The sequence below is a fragment of the Aquarana catesbeiana genome, linkage group LG12 (genome assembly GCF_042186555.1).
Source record: "Aquarana catesbeiana isolate 2022-GZ linkage group LG12, ASM4218655v1, whole genome shotgun sequence".
Taxonomy (NCBI): Eukaryota; Metazoa; Chordata; class Amphibia; order Anura; family Ranidae; genus Aquarana; species Aquarana catesbeiana.
Window position 1 is genome coordinate 21,608,675 of NC_133335.1, and position 16,745 is coordinate 21,625,419.

Sequence of the window (16,745 nt, forward strand, 5' to 3'; positions counted from 1 at the left end):
TCGCCTGTACTAGGTAACGATCATGCAAGGGAGTAGTGGAGGAAGTGGTTTTGCCAGGTGGTGTCTGGCACAGTGAGGTAGAACAATGTTATGCAGGAATAATATTGTGCTATGGACACTTTAGACCTGACTCACCTGAGAGTCAAAACATCTGTACAAATGAACAAAGTCCCAGTTGTCATCTGTGGCAAAAAATACATAACAGAAAACCGCAAAGTTGCATCAGAGTAATCAATGAAATCTATTACAAGGTGGGTAGTCATTTTTGGGCTTCATGTACACTAACTACTCCTAAACTCGAGTTTAGGGGCTTTTGGCGTTTTTTTTTGCCAAAGCTCCTAAACTCAACTCCATAAAAGCCTGTACACATACCCTGTTTCCCCGAAAATAAGACCTAGCGTGATTGTCGGTGATGGCTGCAATATAAGCCCTACCCCCCAAATAAGCCCTAGTTAAAGTCCTTGTAGGTCTTATTTTCAGGATAGGGCTTATTTTCGGGGAAACAAGGTAGGGCTTATTTGGGGAGTAGGGCTTATATTGCAGCCATCACGACAATCACGCTAGGTCTTATTTTCGGGGAAACAGGGTAGGCTTTTAGGATCGTTTGGGAGCTGCTGCGGTTAGGGGAGGTTCAACCTTCCTCTCCTGAATGCGGAAGAATCGCATTCAGGGATAGGAACATTCTGACCGCCGGCCGCAAAATCGTGGTAAAATCCGGGTGCCAGGTTTTTGGCTTGTTGATTGGCTGGTAGGAAGGATGTGAATCCCGCGTATGAGAGTCGCTGTTCCTGGCACCAAGCCAAAGCTGCATGCACAGGTTGGTGTCCATTCAAAACGATATAAACAGGCAGGTACGTTTTGTTTTATTGCAGTTGAGAAAGTATGTCTCTTCTCCAATCAAAAGCTGCTTGTCTGCAATTTCTTTTTGTTACTAGAGGCTTAGTGCCCTGTTTTTAATCTAAGCAAATAGCTCAAGGCCACTGATATAGTACAGCAGCCTCTCCTGTGCCTGGCCCAAGCCCCATTCGTTCAAAAGGGTGACCTGTGCACCTGCCGAGCATGAGGGCTGGCTGGCTGTTTTGCCTTATTGCTGACGCTTGTGGCTCTTGTGCATCCCGCTGCTGCTTTACCAGCTACTACTCCTCTTTCTACCTCCAGCTGTTGTGTCCATTCATCACGGAAACTTAGTAAACTGTTTACTAGGCTTCAGTTTGTGAATGAACGGGAGCCGCAGAGCACTTCCCATTCATTCACTGTCCAGTGCAGCTGTGGCTGCAGAGAAAGGAACTGAGGAATCTCTGTCCTCAGTCCCATCCTGTCTCAAATGTGAGACATCAGGGGTCTGTTTAGACCCATGATATTTCAACAAAGGTACCTCAACAGGGCAATTTATTTATTTTTTTTATTTTTTAATTCTTAAAAATAGTTGAAAACAATTAATGAATTGTTCATATGTGCTTTGCTCTCTGAATAGTCAGTCAGTGTTTAGATTTTACAGATGGTGGGCAGGCATATTGCCTCCTTATTGCCTGGTTTAACCCTGTACTTTGTGTGTAGCGCTTGCAGAGCGGGGCTATTCAATTGAATGGGTCTTGATTGATGAGGGTGTAATTTCTGCCATGGCTGTGAAGCACAGCATTGCACTCTGTAAATACCCCGATGAAATACATATATGAAATCTGTTTTACCTGCCAAAGGATTTTATTTCTGTTCATGCGTTCTTGACATTTGCACCACTATGGCACACAATACAGTCCTGTTTGACGGGAGAGGAGACCTAATCTTTTTTTGCCGCTCCAGTTTTGCTTCGACTTACACTATATTACCAAAAGTATTGGGACGCCTGCTTTTACACACACATGAACTTTTATGGCATCCCAGTCTTAGTCCATAGGGTTCAGTACTGAGTTGGCCCACCCTTTGCCGCTATAACAGCTTCAGCTCTTCTGGGAAGGCTGTCCACAAGGTTTAGGAGTGTGTCTATGGGAATATTTGACCATTCTTCCAGAAGTGCATTTGGGAGGTTAGGCACTGATGTTGGACGAGGCCTGGCTCCACTGTAATTCATCCCAAAGGTGTTCTATCGGGTTGAGGTCAAGACTCTGAGCAGGCCAGTCAAGTTCCTCCACCCTAAACTCACTCATCCATGTCTTTATGGACCTTGTTTGTGATTGGATTGTTAGTACAGCGGCTCCGACCGGAGCTGTCTCGCCACACTTGTGGTGTGTATGAGGCTTTAGAGCCTGCATTGTGGGTGTTTTCATTTTTTTGTCCTTTTTACATGTTGCCTTGTTGTCTTCCAGATTATGGATGCGTATTATGAGAGGATACAAGCTCCCAATGGCTCAGGTGCCAGCTTCCTTGCTGTGTGTCGGGGAAAGGTGTGTGTTACAGGATGCTCATCGACCTGCTAAAACATAACCAAGTTAAGCATGCTATACTAATGCCTCTCCGTCCATTTCCAGGCTAGCGAGGGCTTGGATTTTGCGGATTGCAATGGCCGTGGTGTAATAATCACAGGGCTTCCTTTTCCACCAAGAATGGACCCTCGGGTGGTCCTGAAGATGCAGTTTCTGGATGAGATGAGGAGAACAGCAGGACCAAGTGGGAAGGTACTTGTAATTTTCAAAGTTTAGATCCCCGGTGTCCAGCCTGCAGCCCAAGGGCCACATGCGGCCCTTTGGTATATGATGTGCAACCCTCAGGCCTCAGAAATATGTAGTGGGAACATTCGGGTCATGGAATTGATCTCTGCTAGCCTCATACAACATGTTACCATTTTTATATTGTCTTCTGCAGGATATCCCCAGTCAACAATGTGTCCTGTCCACACTCTCTGACCCTCATTTCCGCTATTAGGTCTGCAGTCTCTGACAGTCCTCTCAAGCATTACATATATTGAACATTATGTGTCCTTTAGTGACGTCAGGGGCCTGCATTTGAAGTTTTCTTTCACTCATAAACTGACAGTCACTGCTATAGATGGATTACAGTGTAAGATTATCAAAAAATAACCTGATTAGTTGACTGTAATCTCTTGCCTATGGGTACCATTAAAGTACTGTATAACTAAAGGCAAAGCTTTTAAGTTTTGGATGGAGTGGATAGGGATTAGAACCCCTGTCAGTTGTTATTGCTGTCTGTGCCCCCCCCCCCCCCCCCCCACCCCCCCGTTAAGGAGACTCACCCTCGCTATTTGTCCGGTTTACCGTTATCATTGAAAGTAAAAAAGAAAAAACACAAAGTTTTGGCTTGTTCCCAGAAAAGTAGTAAAGGGGAAATCTTCAAATGGGGGCACTAGTTCTGGTGACTTGGGGATCCCAAGGGATTCCCGAAATCTGCAGTGATTTCCTTTCACTTCCTGTTTTGGCTATTGGACAGGAAGTGAAGGGAATTCTCCGCAGTGGGACACAGACGGTGCAAAAAAAAAAAATCCGACAGGGGGTTATAACCCACCCTTGCTCTATCCAAAATGAAAAAAAAAAAAAAAAATGTTTGCCTATAGTTCTACTTTAAGAGACCCTGTCACATCGCTCATTATAGGCAACGTTCAGGACTGTTCAAAACGTGCCGAATACAGGCAGAGTCCCTGAGTTACGAACCTCCGACTTGCGAATGATTCCTACTTACCAGCGGGAGGCAGCGTGACGTTCGGCGGTCACCTCGGAAAACGACGTCTGCGCATGCGCGGCTACTTGACAGAACATCGGAAAACGACGTCTCTGCGCATGCGCTTCCGACTTACGAACATATCCAACTTAAGAACAAACCGGCAGTCCCTAACCCGTTCGTAACTCGGGGACTATTAGTGAAGAGACATATCTTCACCCCTCTGATAGCTCATATGGACCCATGTGGGCTATGCTTTCTTATAAGAAAGCCCAGCATGCATTACAAAACTGTGACAACCTCAATTTATGGTTATTACCAATATAATTAGCAAAAAATAATAGAACTTTTTTTACAAAAAAAAAAAAACAGGGTAAATCCAAATACAGCCAACGTATATTTTTTTTTTTCAGTCTTGAAAGGAGTGGAGGAGGAGGAAAGCGTGGGGGCGGGGGGAGGGGCTGCAGTACAAACCTGACAAGGAGGTTTGTACTGCAGCAGCCCCCCCCCATGCTGTCACTTCAAACTGATAGGGCAAGGTGACGATGTCCCTTTTTTTTATAATTTATAATATATTGTATTAGCAGTCTGATAATTGTTTTACTTCCTCTCCACAGTACTTGTCCGGGCAGGACTGGTATCGGCAGCAGGCTTCACGTGCTGTAAACCAGGCCATTGGCAGAGTCATTCGACATCGGCAAGACTATGGAGCCATCTTTTTGTGCGATCACAGGTAAAGGAATTTAGCCAACCTATATTGTATATGCCGCTATTATTTCCCGTAATTCACCCTCTATTGATCTTACAGTATTGATTGGGCTGGTGCTGGCCATTATGCAAATACAGTTTCATATCTAGACGTATAACACATTCTGAAAAATTTCAGCTCTGTGTAGATTTTTTTTTTACATTATTTTTATTTGTATGTGGTATTTAATTAGCTTCACTTAAAATTTCAAATCAATCCTAACTAAACGACTCAAACACCACTCTCCCCATGAATGAACAAAAAAAAAAAAAAAAAAAAACCTCCGTCCTCTGGATATATACATAACTATACAGTTATTCCATATTTCAATTACTAGCTCCCTAATCAAAGCCCCGGGCATGAAGCACTGCGGCATGTAAAACGCCCCCGTCTGCTGCCAATTGCAGCTTAAAAGGGTTGTAAACCCACAAGGTTTTTCATTTTCATTCTATGCATTAAGGTGAAAAACCTCCTGTCATGCAGCAGCCCCCTTTTCACTTACCTGAGCCCCGTAATTCCCGCGACGGGAATGAGCACACTAGCTCCGGCCGGTGTCTCATGTCCTGATTGGATAGATTGATAGCAGCGCAGCCTATGGCTCCAGCTGCTGTCAATCCAATCCAATGACGCGGGTGCTGGGGGGGCGGGGCCGAGTCCTGGCTGTCTGTGCCAATAGACGCAGCAGCAGGACTGGGGAGCGCGCCCGCATGGGTGTCCCAAAGGAGAGTGCTTCTCCGACGGGGCACTTGAGAAGAGGAAGAGGCCACCAGCACCGCTGAGGGACCCCAGAAGAGGAGGATCGGGGCCACTCTGTGCAAAACCAACTGCACAGAGGAGGTAAGTATGACATGTCTGTTTAAAAAACAAAACGAGGGTTTAGTAACCCTTTGAGGGGTGGCGGTTGGCCCTCAAACCGCAAGTCTAAATGAGGCCTTAATGTTAGCCATTTCTCCCACATAGCTCAAATTTCTCCAAAGTATTTTCCCATTTATGCATCGTTTCTTTTACACTACATGTACAATTTACTTTCAGAAGCCATCCCTTCACAGTAGGGACTTTTATGTGAACACCAATACCTGAGGATTAACCCTTTAGCCGCATTTAATGAGGCAGAAGAGACCTCTTATATTGGGTCACGGGTACCTCATTACAGTTGAATAAAACTCTCCAGGGCCTCCATAGTTATCTCCTGTCCCGTTATATCTTAGATAATTAAAACTATTCTTTCCTAAAAAACCTTTATTCTAGGGCAGTTCCACCGCATATGTGCAAAGGTTCCAGGTGCATTGCATCCCCTCCAACATAGAGGGGAGGCATCCGCCCCAAACAGTTGTGCTTTTGCTGGAGTCCCCTACCATCTCGCCAGTAGTTCTAAAAACATTTCTAGCATTTTTCAAGTCAACTGTGGAGAAACAGACCAATAAAAAAAAAAAAAACCTGTCCTCTGGGACGCAGTAAGTTCTGCTCCCGCTTTCCTAAATACAGGGATATTTCAGGTTTCGCCTCCTTTACAAGGATATGGTACACCCAAGATTTACTGTGGGGCTTGCCAGCAGATTGCCCCCCTTGTATAATGTCTTAGGTAGTGACGTTATAAAATGTTCAATTTGTGCATACCTCCATTTATCTAGAGGCATTGTATCCCATTTTTGCCTCAATTCCTGAAGTGTGCATTGAGATTGATTTACTAAAAGTGGAGAGTGCAAAATCTGGTGCATCTCTGCATTGAAAACAATCAGCTTCCAAGAGCGACAATTTTGAAAAAAACACAATATCTTGTACTTTTTGCTATAATAAATATACTTAATTTTTTTTTTTTTTAAAAAAAAGCTTTCTCAGTTTAGGCCGATATGTATTCTTCTACATATTTTTGGTAATAAAAATTGCAATAAGTGTATATTGATTGGTTTGCGCAAAAGTTATAACGTCTACAAAATAGGGGATAGATTTATAGCATTTTTATTATTATTTTTTTTTTTTTTTTACTGGTAATGGCGGCGATCTGCGATTTTTTTTTTTTTTTTATCGTGACTGCGACATTATGGTGGACACATCGGACAATTTTGACACATTTTTGGGACCATTGGGATTTATACAGCGATCGGTGCTCTAAAAATGCATTGATTACTGTAAAAACGTCACTGGCAGTGAAGGGGTTAACACTAGGGGGCAGTCGAGGGGTTAACTGTGTTCCCTGCTACGTGTTCTAACTGAAGGGGGGTGGGACTTGCTAGGGGAAGAGATCGGTGTTCACACTTTGTATGAACACGCGATCAGTCTCTTCTCCCCTCAGAGAACCAGGATTTCTGTGTTTACACACAGAGATCCCAGTTCTCGCCGTGTCACCAGTGATTGCGGGAGCCCGGTGGTCAATGCGACCTCCGGGCACTTGCATCGGCTCAGGGGGCAAACAGCGGACGCGCGCACGCCCCTAGTGACGTAACATGACTGCGATTTTTGCAGCCGTGCCATGCTGCTGCAGTAAAACTGCGGCGGCTGGTCGGCAAGCGGTTAAAATAACAAACATGTTATACTTGTCTGTGCAGAGGATTTGCACAGGGCAGCCCTGATCCTCCTCTTCTCGGGTCCTTCTTTGGCTCTCCTGGCCCTTCCCCCCTGTTAAGAGCCCCCACAGCAAGCAGCTTACTATGGGGGCACCCGAGCCGAGCCACAGCTCCCCGTGTCCATTCAAACATGGAGCTGCGGTTTGGCCCCTCCCCTCTCTCTCTCCTGATTGGCTAATTGAGTTTGATTGACAGCAGCGGGAGCAAATGGCATCGCCAACATAAAACCGATGAAAATTCTGTAAAAGCGTGGCTGACTTATTGTTTTCTTTCATGATAAAACTAATAGTGAATGGCATTTCACTTTTTTTCATCCTTTTGTTGCATCTCAGTGCTGCTGATCTCCTGCAGCCACTCGCTGCCTAAGTGCACCACGCACACATGACTGCATGCCATTTCTTAAAGGGCAAGTCCACTTTCAACAGGGGAAAAAAATAGCAAATAAAGGAAAAATAATATAGCGTATTCAATTGCAACACAAGTCATATTGTAATTGAATGTTATTAAAAATGACCTTTCCTTTTCAATCTGCAGCCACTGACATTTTCTGAAAATGCAATGCAATATGGCTACCTGGAGGTGTTCTGTACACACAATGTGTACAGAACGCTCCCCAGCAACATAATTTCCTGCTTGTGTGATTGGCTCGCCGATTTTCCCAGAAGTCTGCACAGATTTCAGGCATCCTCTGCAACAAAAATGTCATTTTTGGTGAGATACTCCCAATAGGATATCATGTCTAAAGGGATTCAGGCCCAGCTGCTTTCTTCATTAGTGCCCTGCAGCTGCTTCAGCTGGTTGATAATTATGAAGCCACTCCCATTAGACTCATTCAGAACATGGGCACAGAAAAACACAGGAATTTCTTCAGAATAACAAAAAGGTAGAAATCTGCAACAAAGTTTGTTAAAATCCCTTACGCTTTAAGGATCAGTTAGTCAAATGCATTTCAGATGCTTGCAATTTCAGTCGACTGAGCTAGTGATCCAAAGTGTTATCGTTTTTCAAGTGTTACTGAACCCTCGATGAAAAATGTAAAAAAAAATAAATAAAAGTAGCAGCATAGCTTATACAACCACTATTTCCTGTCCCCTTGTTTGCGCAGTCTTTAGCGCAAACTCTACCTTTTTGAAAGTCTGATGTGTATATTTTCCCCTTATACTGTGGCTCATTTGCCTTGAAGGGTCTCCCTGGAGCCTCTCTGAGGTCTGTGATCCTGGCTGGGACTAAATATACACACTCTGCTTTAATGCCATGCTCGGGGGATGCATGTGCAGTAGGGGCAGCAAAGGAGTCGTGGGACATGTAGTCCTGAGGACTCACTTTCCCACATGGGCACAGAGAAGCACACAGTGATTTCTTTAGAATAACTAACAAAAGGTAGGAATCCACAACAAAGTTTGTTAAAATCCTTGCAATGTACAGAGATCACCCAGAGGGCAATGTTTTTTTTTTTCTCAACAAAAGTGGAGTTACTCTTTTTAAAGTGATTGTAGAGCTACATTTAAAAAATAAATAAATAACAAACTCTATACTTATGGAATTGCACAGAGCTGCCACGAACCTCCTCTTTTTGGGTCCCCCCGGCGGCACGCCTGGCCCCTCCCCTCTGTCCGGTGCCCCCATGGGAAGCTGCTCACGCTCGAGTCCCGCTGCTGTTTCAGACAGGGGGACTCGGCCACGTCCCTCGCTTCCTTGTCACTGGTTTTAATTGACAGCAGTGGGAGCCGATGGCTCCCGGTGACCCAGCAAAACAAGCGAGACCTAAAAAGTGAGGGGGGAGAAGATCTGCAGACGTGCACGGCATCGAATGAGGACTCAGGTAAGTAAAGGGAGGGGGGGGGGGATGCTGACACCTATAAACATTTTTTACCTTAATGCAAGGAATGCATTGGCTGGCTTTGCCCTCTATTGTACACTCCTCCGGTGATGCCGCATCCGTGCTCCCCCTCCCCATTCTTCCAGACCTGGCATCTTCCAGCTTCACCAACGGGCATCCAATGATGATGTAACACTCGAGCACATGTGTTGGATTTAAAACTTCCCAGCACGTTGTGCAGGTTGTACATTGCACTGCAGGAAGTGTACAAAATTAGGTAGAAATTACTAGGTACAAAACATTTTTGGGGCAGAACAACACTCTACCTCCTAGCTATATTTATTTTGGTTCTTTAGTTCCATGGTAATGCTATAAGGAAGACTGTTGTTGGATAACTGGCCTTTTAAAAACCACCTGTAATTGTTTCTTTACAATGCTTACTCTTAGATAAGGTATTTTCTGTGACTTCTTTCCTCCATCTATTTCCTCAAAGTTGTTTGTGAAACAATACCTTTCTGTTGGTGCCATCAGTCTGATGTCCTTCATTTGCATTCTGGGGACACAGTGCAGTGTAGGATTTACCAATGGGAACAGTCGCACGTTCCTAGCTGTCACTTTTATGGATTAAATTACCGGTTATTTGGTTATGTAAAAGACTTTCAGACATTTATTGTGAACCTTACAGGAACTTTCCCCCTCCGATTTTTGGTAAGATAAAAAAATCTGACCCTGGGGGAGGTATTTCCAACACAGAACTTCCTGTAAGACTTGCTAAACATATGGAAACCAATATTTTTCTCCCTCTCCTTTGTTGGCAGAGTCAAATACATGTATACATGCCAAAACAATTGAGGAATTATTATAGTTTGGATAGGGTTGGAGGGAGTCCAGGCAGGGGATTATATAACACACACTTTCACTCAACACACACACACACACTCTTTCCCCCTAAAGAAATGGGTTTTTAGGCAGCGATGTGCAAGAGGCCCAAGGCAGGCCATAGATTATGCCATTTTCTTTCCTGCAACCCTCCCCCCTCTCTCTTTCTCTTTTATCTCTCTCTCTCCCCCCTCTCTCTTTCTCTTTTATCTCTCTCTCTCTCCCCTCTCTCTTTCTCTTTTATCTCTCTCTCTCTCCCCCCTCTCTCTTTCTCTTTTATCTCTCTCTCTCCCCCCTCTCTCTTTCTCTTTTATCTCTCTCTCTCTCCCCTCTCTCTTTCTCTTTTATCTCTCTCTCTCTCCCCCCTCTCTCTTTCTCTTTTATCCCTCTCCTCTCTCTCTCTCTCTCTCTCTCGCTCTCTCTCTCGCTCTCTCTCTCGCTCTCTCTCTCGCTCTCTCTCTCGCTCTCTCTCTCGCTCTCTCTCCCCCCCTCGCTCTCTCTCCCCCCCCTCGCTCTCTCTCCCCCCCCTCGCTCTCTCGCCCTACTCTCTCCCCCCCTCTATCTCCTGCCCCTCGTTCTCTCTCTCTCCCCCTCTCCCCTCTCCCTCCACCTCTCTCTCCCCTCCCTCCCCTCTCACTCCATCTCTCTCTCGCGTTTCCTTTTCTTTCTCTTTTTTTTTTTTCTCTTTCTCTTTTTTTCTCTTTCCTTCATCTTTCACTTATTTCTTTTTCTTTCTGTGCCCCTGGACACTATGGGCCCTTTCACACTGGAGCGGTTTGCAGGCGCTATTGCGCTAATAATACCGCCTGCAAACCAACCCGAAAGTGCCGCTGCTGTCTCTCCAGTGTGAAAGCCCCGCGGGAGCGCTGCGCTAGCAGGACGGGAAAGAAAGTCCTGCTAGCAGCATCTTCGGAGCGGTGAAGGAGCGGAGTGTATACCGCTCCTTCACCACTCCCGCCCATTGAAATCAATGGGACAGCGCGGCTATACCACCGGCAAAGCGCCTCTGCAGAGGCGCTTTGCGGTGGTTTTAAACCCTTTCTTGGCCGCTAGGGGGGGGTAAAACCGCCCCGCTAGCGGCTGAATACCGACAGTAAAGCGCCGCCTACAATAGCGGCACTTTACCGCCAATGCCGCCCCTGCCCCAGTGTGAAAGGGCCCTATCAGGGCAAGAGATAATATAAATTGTATCATAGCCAATTTCAGGAATACTACCAGGATAAAGGATAATAAAGAGGATAGGGGGTGAGTCCAGCTAGGGGATAGATAAGTCCACATGCGTCTGTGACATGCTAGAACATATTTTGCAGTATATTCACTGTTGGATCCCAGCAGAATGTGGTAGTGAAGTCCGAGATATGAGCATATGAGAGTCTCTGGAAGTGAGTGTCTAAGGCAGGCCAAAGATAATACAATTTTCTTTCCATCCACCACGGGTGCAAGGAAAGAAAATTGATTCCCCCATCAACACTGACTGTGTTGATGGGGGAATCCCTCCCGCAGCGCTATTATGTTCTGCCAGCGGGGAGCCTTCCCTGCCGGCAGAGCACAATGATTAATATTGCCGGCTGTAATCAGTGGCACTGACAGGCTGGTTGTACACCAGCATCAATAGATCGATTTTTTTGTACAAACAGGGTGCCAATACATGGATGGAAATTCGGGGGTTCCTGCTGAATCGTCTGAATTTCGATCCATGTGTAGCTGGCTTAACACTGCTGAGTACCTGTGGCACTGTAGCAGGAAGTGGGCCTTATCCTCCAAAGCCCTCTGGTCACTTCATTGGCTGTCTGTGCTTGGTGTTCTCTAGTCCACATAGAGAAATGGGGGCAATGCTAACTGATAACAGGGAAGCTGTAGCAGAGAGAACGCAGGAAGTTATTAGTTCACTAGATTTATTGCACTTCTCAACCAGCTATACCAAAACATGTTCAATGGTACATTGTACAGACCAAAAGGGAGCAAAACAGGAGTTCATTGTTGAGAATTATATAGACTTTAATTTTATTAAACCCTAACCTTCTACCGAACATAACAATTCATTTAACACGAACACTAAGCCAACCCAACTTAACTCTTGAATTAATCTCTACCACTAAACCTAGGCCCTTCACAGATAATTTGCCATATCCTGTTTTGAAAGCAGTGGCACGGAATCTTCTCAATCCTGTGCCAAAGTGCCGTCACCCAAAACAACTGGTTCTCCTTTACAAGACCCGATAATCCTCTTCTATTTCCTGAATTAAAGTCATGTCATTTTTTTACTTCTATAATAATAAACATCCTTTGTGAATTGTCCTATTTTGCCATCTGTTTTTCCTGGATGACGTGAACAATGGTACATTTTAAGGTTCTGAGAAAAGGCAGTGACTTCTTACTGGTAGAGAGAGCTGGTCTTATCAAATCTGGACATGCTTGGTGATGATGTTACAGTGGGACGTTAAAGAGGAAAAAAATGATTCAGGCTCTGTAGAACTGTTCGCACATACTTCATTCCAAGTCCAGATTACACTTTACCGGAATGAGCTTTAAAAAAGATAGCATTTCAAAATTTTTACTGAAATACAAGGCCTAATGCCATATGATTATGTCTCTTGCCAAAAGATCTGTTCAGCATGTGTGGGTAAGTGCAGCGTGGTACGGCGGCAGGAAACACTGAGTCCCAGTGCAATGAAACAGAATAATATTGTAACTGACGTTTGGCAATACAGAACAGGCCCGAGGTGAAGGCAACCCAACCGGGAGAATTCGCAGCATATAACAGCGATGTGTCAGAAGAAGTAGGCTTAAGGCATTTCCCAATAACAGCTGTCTTAAAGGGTGGAATGCAGCCTGACTGGCCCATAACCAAATGGGGAGGCTTCCAGAAGGATTATGTGTCCCTGTCCTTTCCCTAATCCTCAGGAACCTCTCCCCGACGCTATGCCCTTTCCCAACTCAACGCGCGAAATGCACTCCAAACGCGGGAGTCTTAAATAGACCCTGCCTGATCCAAGATGGCCACCAGAGTCACATGGGGTGCCAACACCCAATCGAATGCTTCCTCTCTGTGACCGAAGAAACTAGGTTCCTCTCGACTTCCTCCTCCACCTGCATTGCCACTGCACAGGGTGGATTTAAATCAAGACGATTTTAAATCACTAGTAAAAAGGCTTGATTTAAATCATCATTTTTGAAGAGCAACTGTCATCTCTGTCCTGCAGCAGCTCCTCCTCTGACCCGCTGTTGACTCACCGATGGTCCCATTTACTTTAATGGGCCGGCTGGTGATGCGGCAGTCACACAACAAGGTGAGGGACGTGGCGACAGCAGGTGAGTGGACGCCCGCTAACAGGTGCTGCCATGATGGATCTGAAATGACAGGGGCTCTTTAAATGTAAGGACTTATTCTTGCTGGTAGTTAGAATCTTTAATATGTGCAAACAAAATGAAGGTTTCCTATTTCTAATTATAAGCTGTCAGGTTAGTAAAACAGCGATATCAGAACCGATTCAATGATACAGTTTGTAGTGTACATAGATTTGCAAAACAATGGGATAAAGGAATATGCCTGAACTTTGTTTTATCTCATGGTTACTGTGAACTTGTGTGAATGCATCAATGCAGTGCATGTTATCTCAGCTTGCAGAGCTTGGATTCATTGAATGAGTTTACCAAAAATGTAAATATTGCAGAATATACAGCCTCATGCTACATAACTAAGCTCCATTTCATGCTGAATAAACTAAATTATTAATGTATCTTAAATAGAAAACCTTCTTTAGATAGATTTTTATCCCAAAAGCATTTTATTAAAATTTGATAAATCAAAAAAAAAAAAAATGTAAATTAAAAAAATCTGATTTAAATAAAAAACAATTTTTTTTTTAACCACTTGCTTACAGGGCACTTAAACCCCCCTCCTATCCAAACCAATTTCAGCTTTCAGCGATGACGCACTTTGAATGACATTTGTGCGGACGTACAACACTGTACCCAAAATAAATTTTTATCATTTTTTTTCCCACAAATAGAGCTTTCTTTTGGTGGTATTTGATCATCTTTCCGGTTTTTATTTTTTGTTAAAAAAAAATGTAAAAAAAGATTCTGTTATAAAATTTTAAAAAAGGTAATTTTTCTCCTTCATTGATGTACGCTGATGAGGCGGCACTAATGGGCACCGATAGGTGGCACTGATGGGTGGCGATAATGGGCACTGATCAGTTACACTGATAGGCAGCACTGATAGGTGGCACTGATTGGCACCACTGGTGGGCATTGATAAGTGGGCATTGATAGGTGGCACTTGTGGGCATTGATAGGTGGCACCCATGGGCATTGATAGGTGGCACTGGTGGGCACTGGCAGGGGGTACTGGTGGCACATATGAGGCATTATTGCCTCTTCCTCTTTGGGACCGATGTCCCTTGCTGATAAGACGGTGATCGTTTTTTTCTTCTCCTCGCGCTGTCAGCGCGAGGAGAAAAAAAAAACGATCACAGAGCTTTTGCTTTGATCATGTGATCAGCTGTCATTGGCTGACAGCTGATCACATGGTAAGAGGCCGGGACCGGCCCCTTACTCGGATCGGTGATCACCCAAATCTCAGTGACTTGGTGATCACAGCGCGCTCCACGCGCGGCCCGTAGGGCGCGTGCACAGGGGAGGCCGTCATATGACGGTCCGCACTGTAGCCGTCATTCGGCCATAGCGCGGATGTCAACTGGTTAATCATTGGTTTATATCCACCCTGCCACTGCGGATGAGCACAACCTGCAGTGGCGAATATCGACTGCACCTAACTATAAGCTGGTCTTCTGATCCAACCACTCTTTGCCAGACAGCACAGCCAGGTTGTGGACCTCTCTGTAGACTAGAGCACCAATAAGCTATACAGCCTGGTCAAGGACTTGACCCAGCCTGCGACTCGTCAGTGAGGGAGAAGCAGTTCACTGGTAAGGTTATCCCTCTCCTTTTTTTTTTTTTTTTGCCTCCTGTAAAGAACAATTAAGTTCTCAGTTTAAATCCTCTAAATTAAATGTCGTACAGTTCGTATTCCTCCTAAAGCAGCCACAGAATGCATAGAAAAGCCTGTCCCCTGTCAGCAGCTTCAAAACAAGATCCTTGCTCTCGGTGGGGAATCGGCAGTCTTTCTGCAGAGATCCAATATGCCCCCCCCCTACTATGCCAGACTTGTAACTGCAGTCAGCAAAGCAAATGCTCTTCCCAATTGAAGAGCACTGGCCTTGACTCAGCAAGGGGTATGTCAGACCTCAACAGAGAGATCATTGTTTCCCCACAGATAGCAAAGGTCCTTTTCTGTAACATGCTCTCAGGGAACAGGCCTTTCTATTGTCTGTGGCTGCTTTACAAATAAAACAAGCTCTAAGACTTTGCACGCCGCTTCCTGTCATGCACCTGCAATGTATTTGGCTTATTTAACCCTTTCACTGCCAGGTCCGTACAACGGTTGGACCTACAGCACTGCTTCCAGCTGGCCAGGTCCTTATGCTGTACGGACCTACATTCCTCCCCCTGCTTGTAAGCTTCTGGTCACCTCAGTGAAAAAAATCCATCCTGCTTGATATCGCATTATATAAAATACTGCATATTTTCATTTAGGGTTGCACCGATACCGATAGAGTACTCAAATGCTCCGATGCCTGATCCCATACCAGATGTATCGGACCAGGCATCCTCAGCATAGCACGGAGGGGGGGGTGTTGGCTGGGTAAGCAGACTCACAGGTGATCAGTGCGACGGTGGGGGGAGGTACAACCAAGATTGCCGTGTATATTTTCTGACAACAGCTTTTCCTCCTCTCCATCCCACGGCTCTCAGATTCTTTAATGAAAGCTATACAGGGAGATCGGTGCTTGTTCCTCCCCCCCCACCGCTGTACTGATCGTCCTCGATTATCCACCTGACTCCCCCTGTGCTCCTCGTTCTGTCCAGGTCCCCCTCCGGCTCCCCGTGTGCTTCTCGTTCTGACCGGGTCTCCCTGTGTGCTTCTGGTTCTGTCCGGGCTCCCCTGTGTGCTCCTAGTTCTGTCCGGGTCCCTCTCCGGCTCCCCTGTGTGCTCCTAGTTCTGTCCAGGTCCCCCTCCGGCTCCCCTGTGTGCTCCTAGTTCTGTCCGGGTCCCGCTCCGGCTCCCCTGTGTGCTCCTAGTTCTGTCCGGGTCCCCCTCCGGCTCCCCTGTGTGCTCCTAGTTCTGTCCCGGTCCCACTCCGGCTCCCCTGTGTGCTCCTAGTTCTGTCCGGGTCCCCCTCGGGCTCCCCTGTGTGCTCCTAGTTCTGTCCGGGTCCCCCTCCGGCTCCCCTTTGTGCTCCTAGTTCTGTCCGGGTCCCCCTCCGGCTCCCCTTTGTGCTCCTAGTTCTGCCCAGGTCCCCCTCCGGCTCCCCTGTGTGCTCCTAGTTCTGTCCGGGTCCCCCTCCCCTCCGTCTCCCCTGTGTGCTCCTAGTTCTGTCTGGGTCCCCCTCCGGCTCCCCTGTGTTCTCCTAGTTCTGTCCGGGTCCCCCTCCGTGGTCATTTCTCTCTCCCTGTCCTAGGGGGCCCCCCTCCTCATCCTGGATCTGTTAGGATGGAGAGCGGAGGAAGGAGCCGGTAAATCTGTCATCCTTCCTTTTCCGAATGCACAGAGTCAGTGATCGCTGACTCTGTCCTTTCAGAACTGAGCATTGTAAACTGTGATTACGATGCTTCAATTTATGAATGGAGAGGAGCCACTGTCTCCTGTCCATTCATCTTCAGTGCAGCCCAGGCTGCAGAGAAAGGCACTGGGGGAGCTGTGTCCCCAGTCCCTTTCCCTGTCTCAAAGGGGAGATGTCAAGGGCCTGATATCTAACCAACCCCCCCCCCCCCCCAACAGGGCTGATTATAAAAAAAAATAATAATTATAATAAATATTTAAAGGTTAAATTGTAAAGTTAGTAAAAAATAAAATTAAAAAAAACACTGACACCGTCCACTCTGCCCCCCCCCCCCCCAAAAAAAGAAAGCATTGTAATAAAAATAACAAAAACAATATAAATTATAAAAAATAAAATTGTAACAAAAAATAAAAAACGAATGACAGTCCAGGCCTCATCAGTGCCACCTATTAGTGCCCATCAGTGCTGCATATTAGTTCCACTGTCACACGACCTTA

General features: G+C 45.8%; 1 protein-coding gene across 2 annotated transcripts in view; it reads left to right on the top strand.

The window, feature by feature from the left end:
- Positions 1-16,745, top strand: part of RTEL1 (regulator of telomere elongation helicase 1) — a 283,430-nt gene that overhangs the window by 107,815 nt on the left and 158,870 nt on the right. For both annotated transcript variants that reach the window (XM_073607371.1, XM_073607372.1), the window contains exons 21-23: positions 2,304-2,381; positions 2,466-2,612; positions 4,227-4,342. In XM_073607371.1, coding sequence (XP_073463472.1) covers positions 2,304-2,381; positions 2,466-2,612; positions 4,227-4,342 — 341 coding nt within the window. The remainder of the gene's footprint in view (positions 1-2,303; positions 2,382-2,465; positions 2,613-4,226; positions 4,343-16,745) is intronic.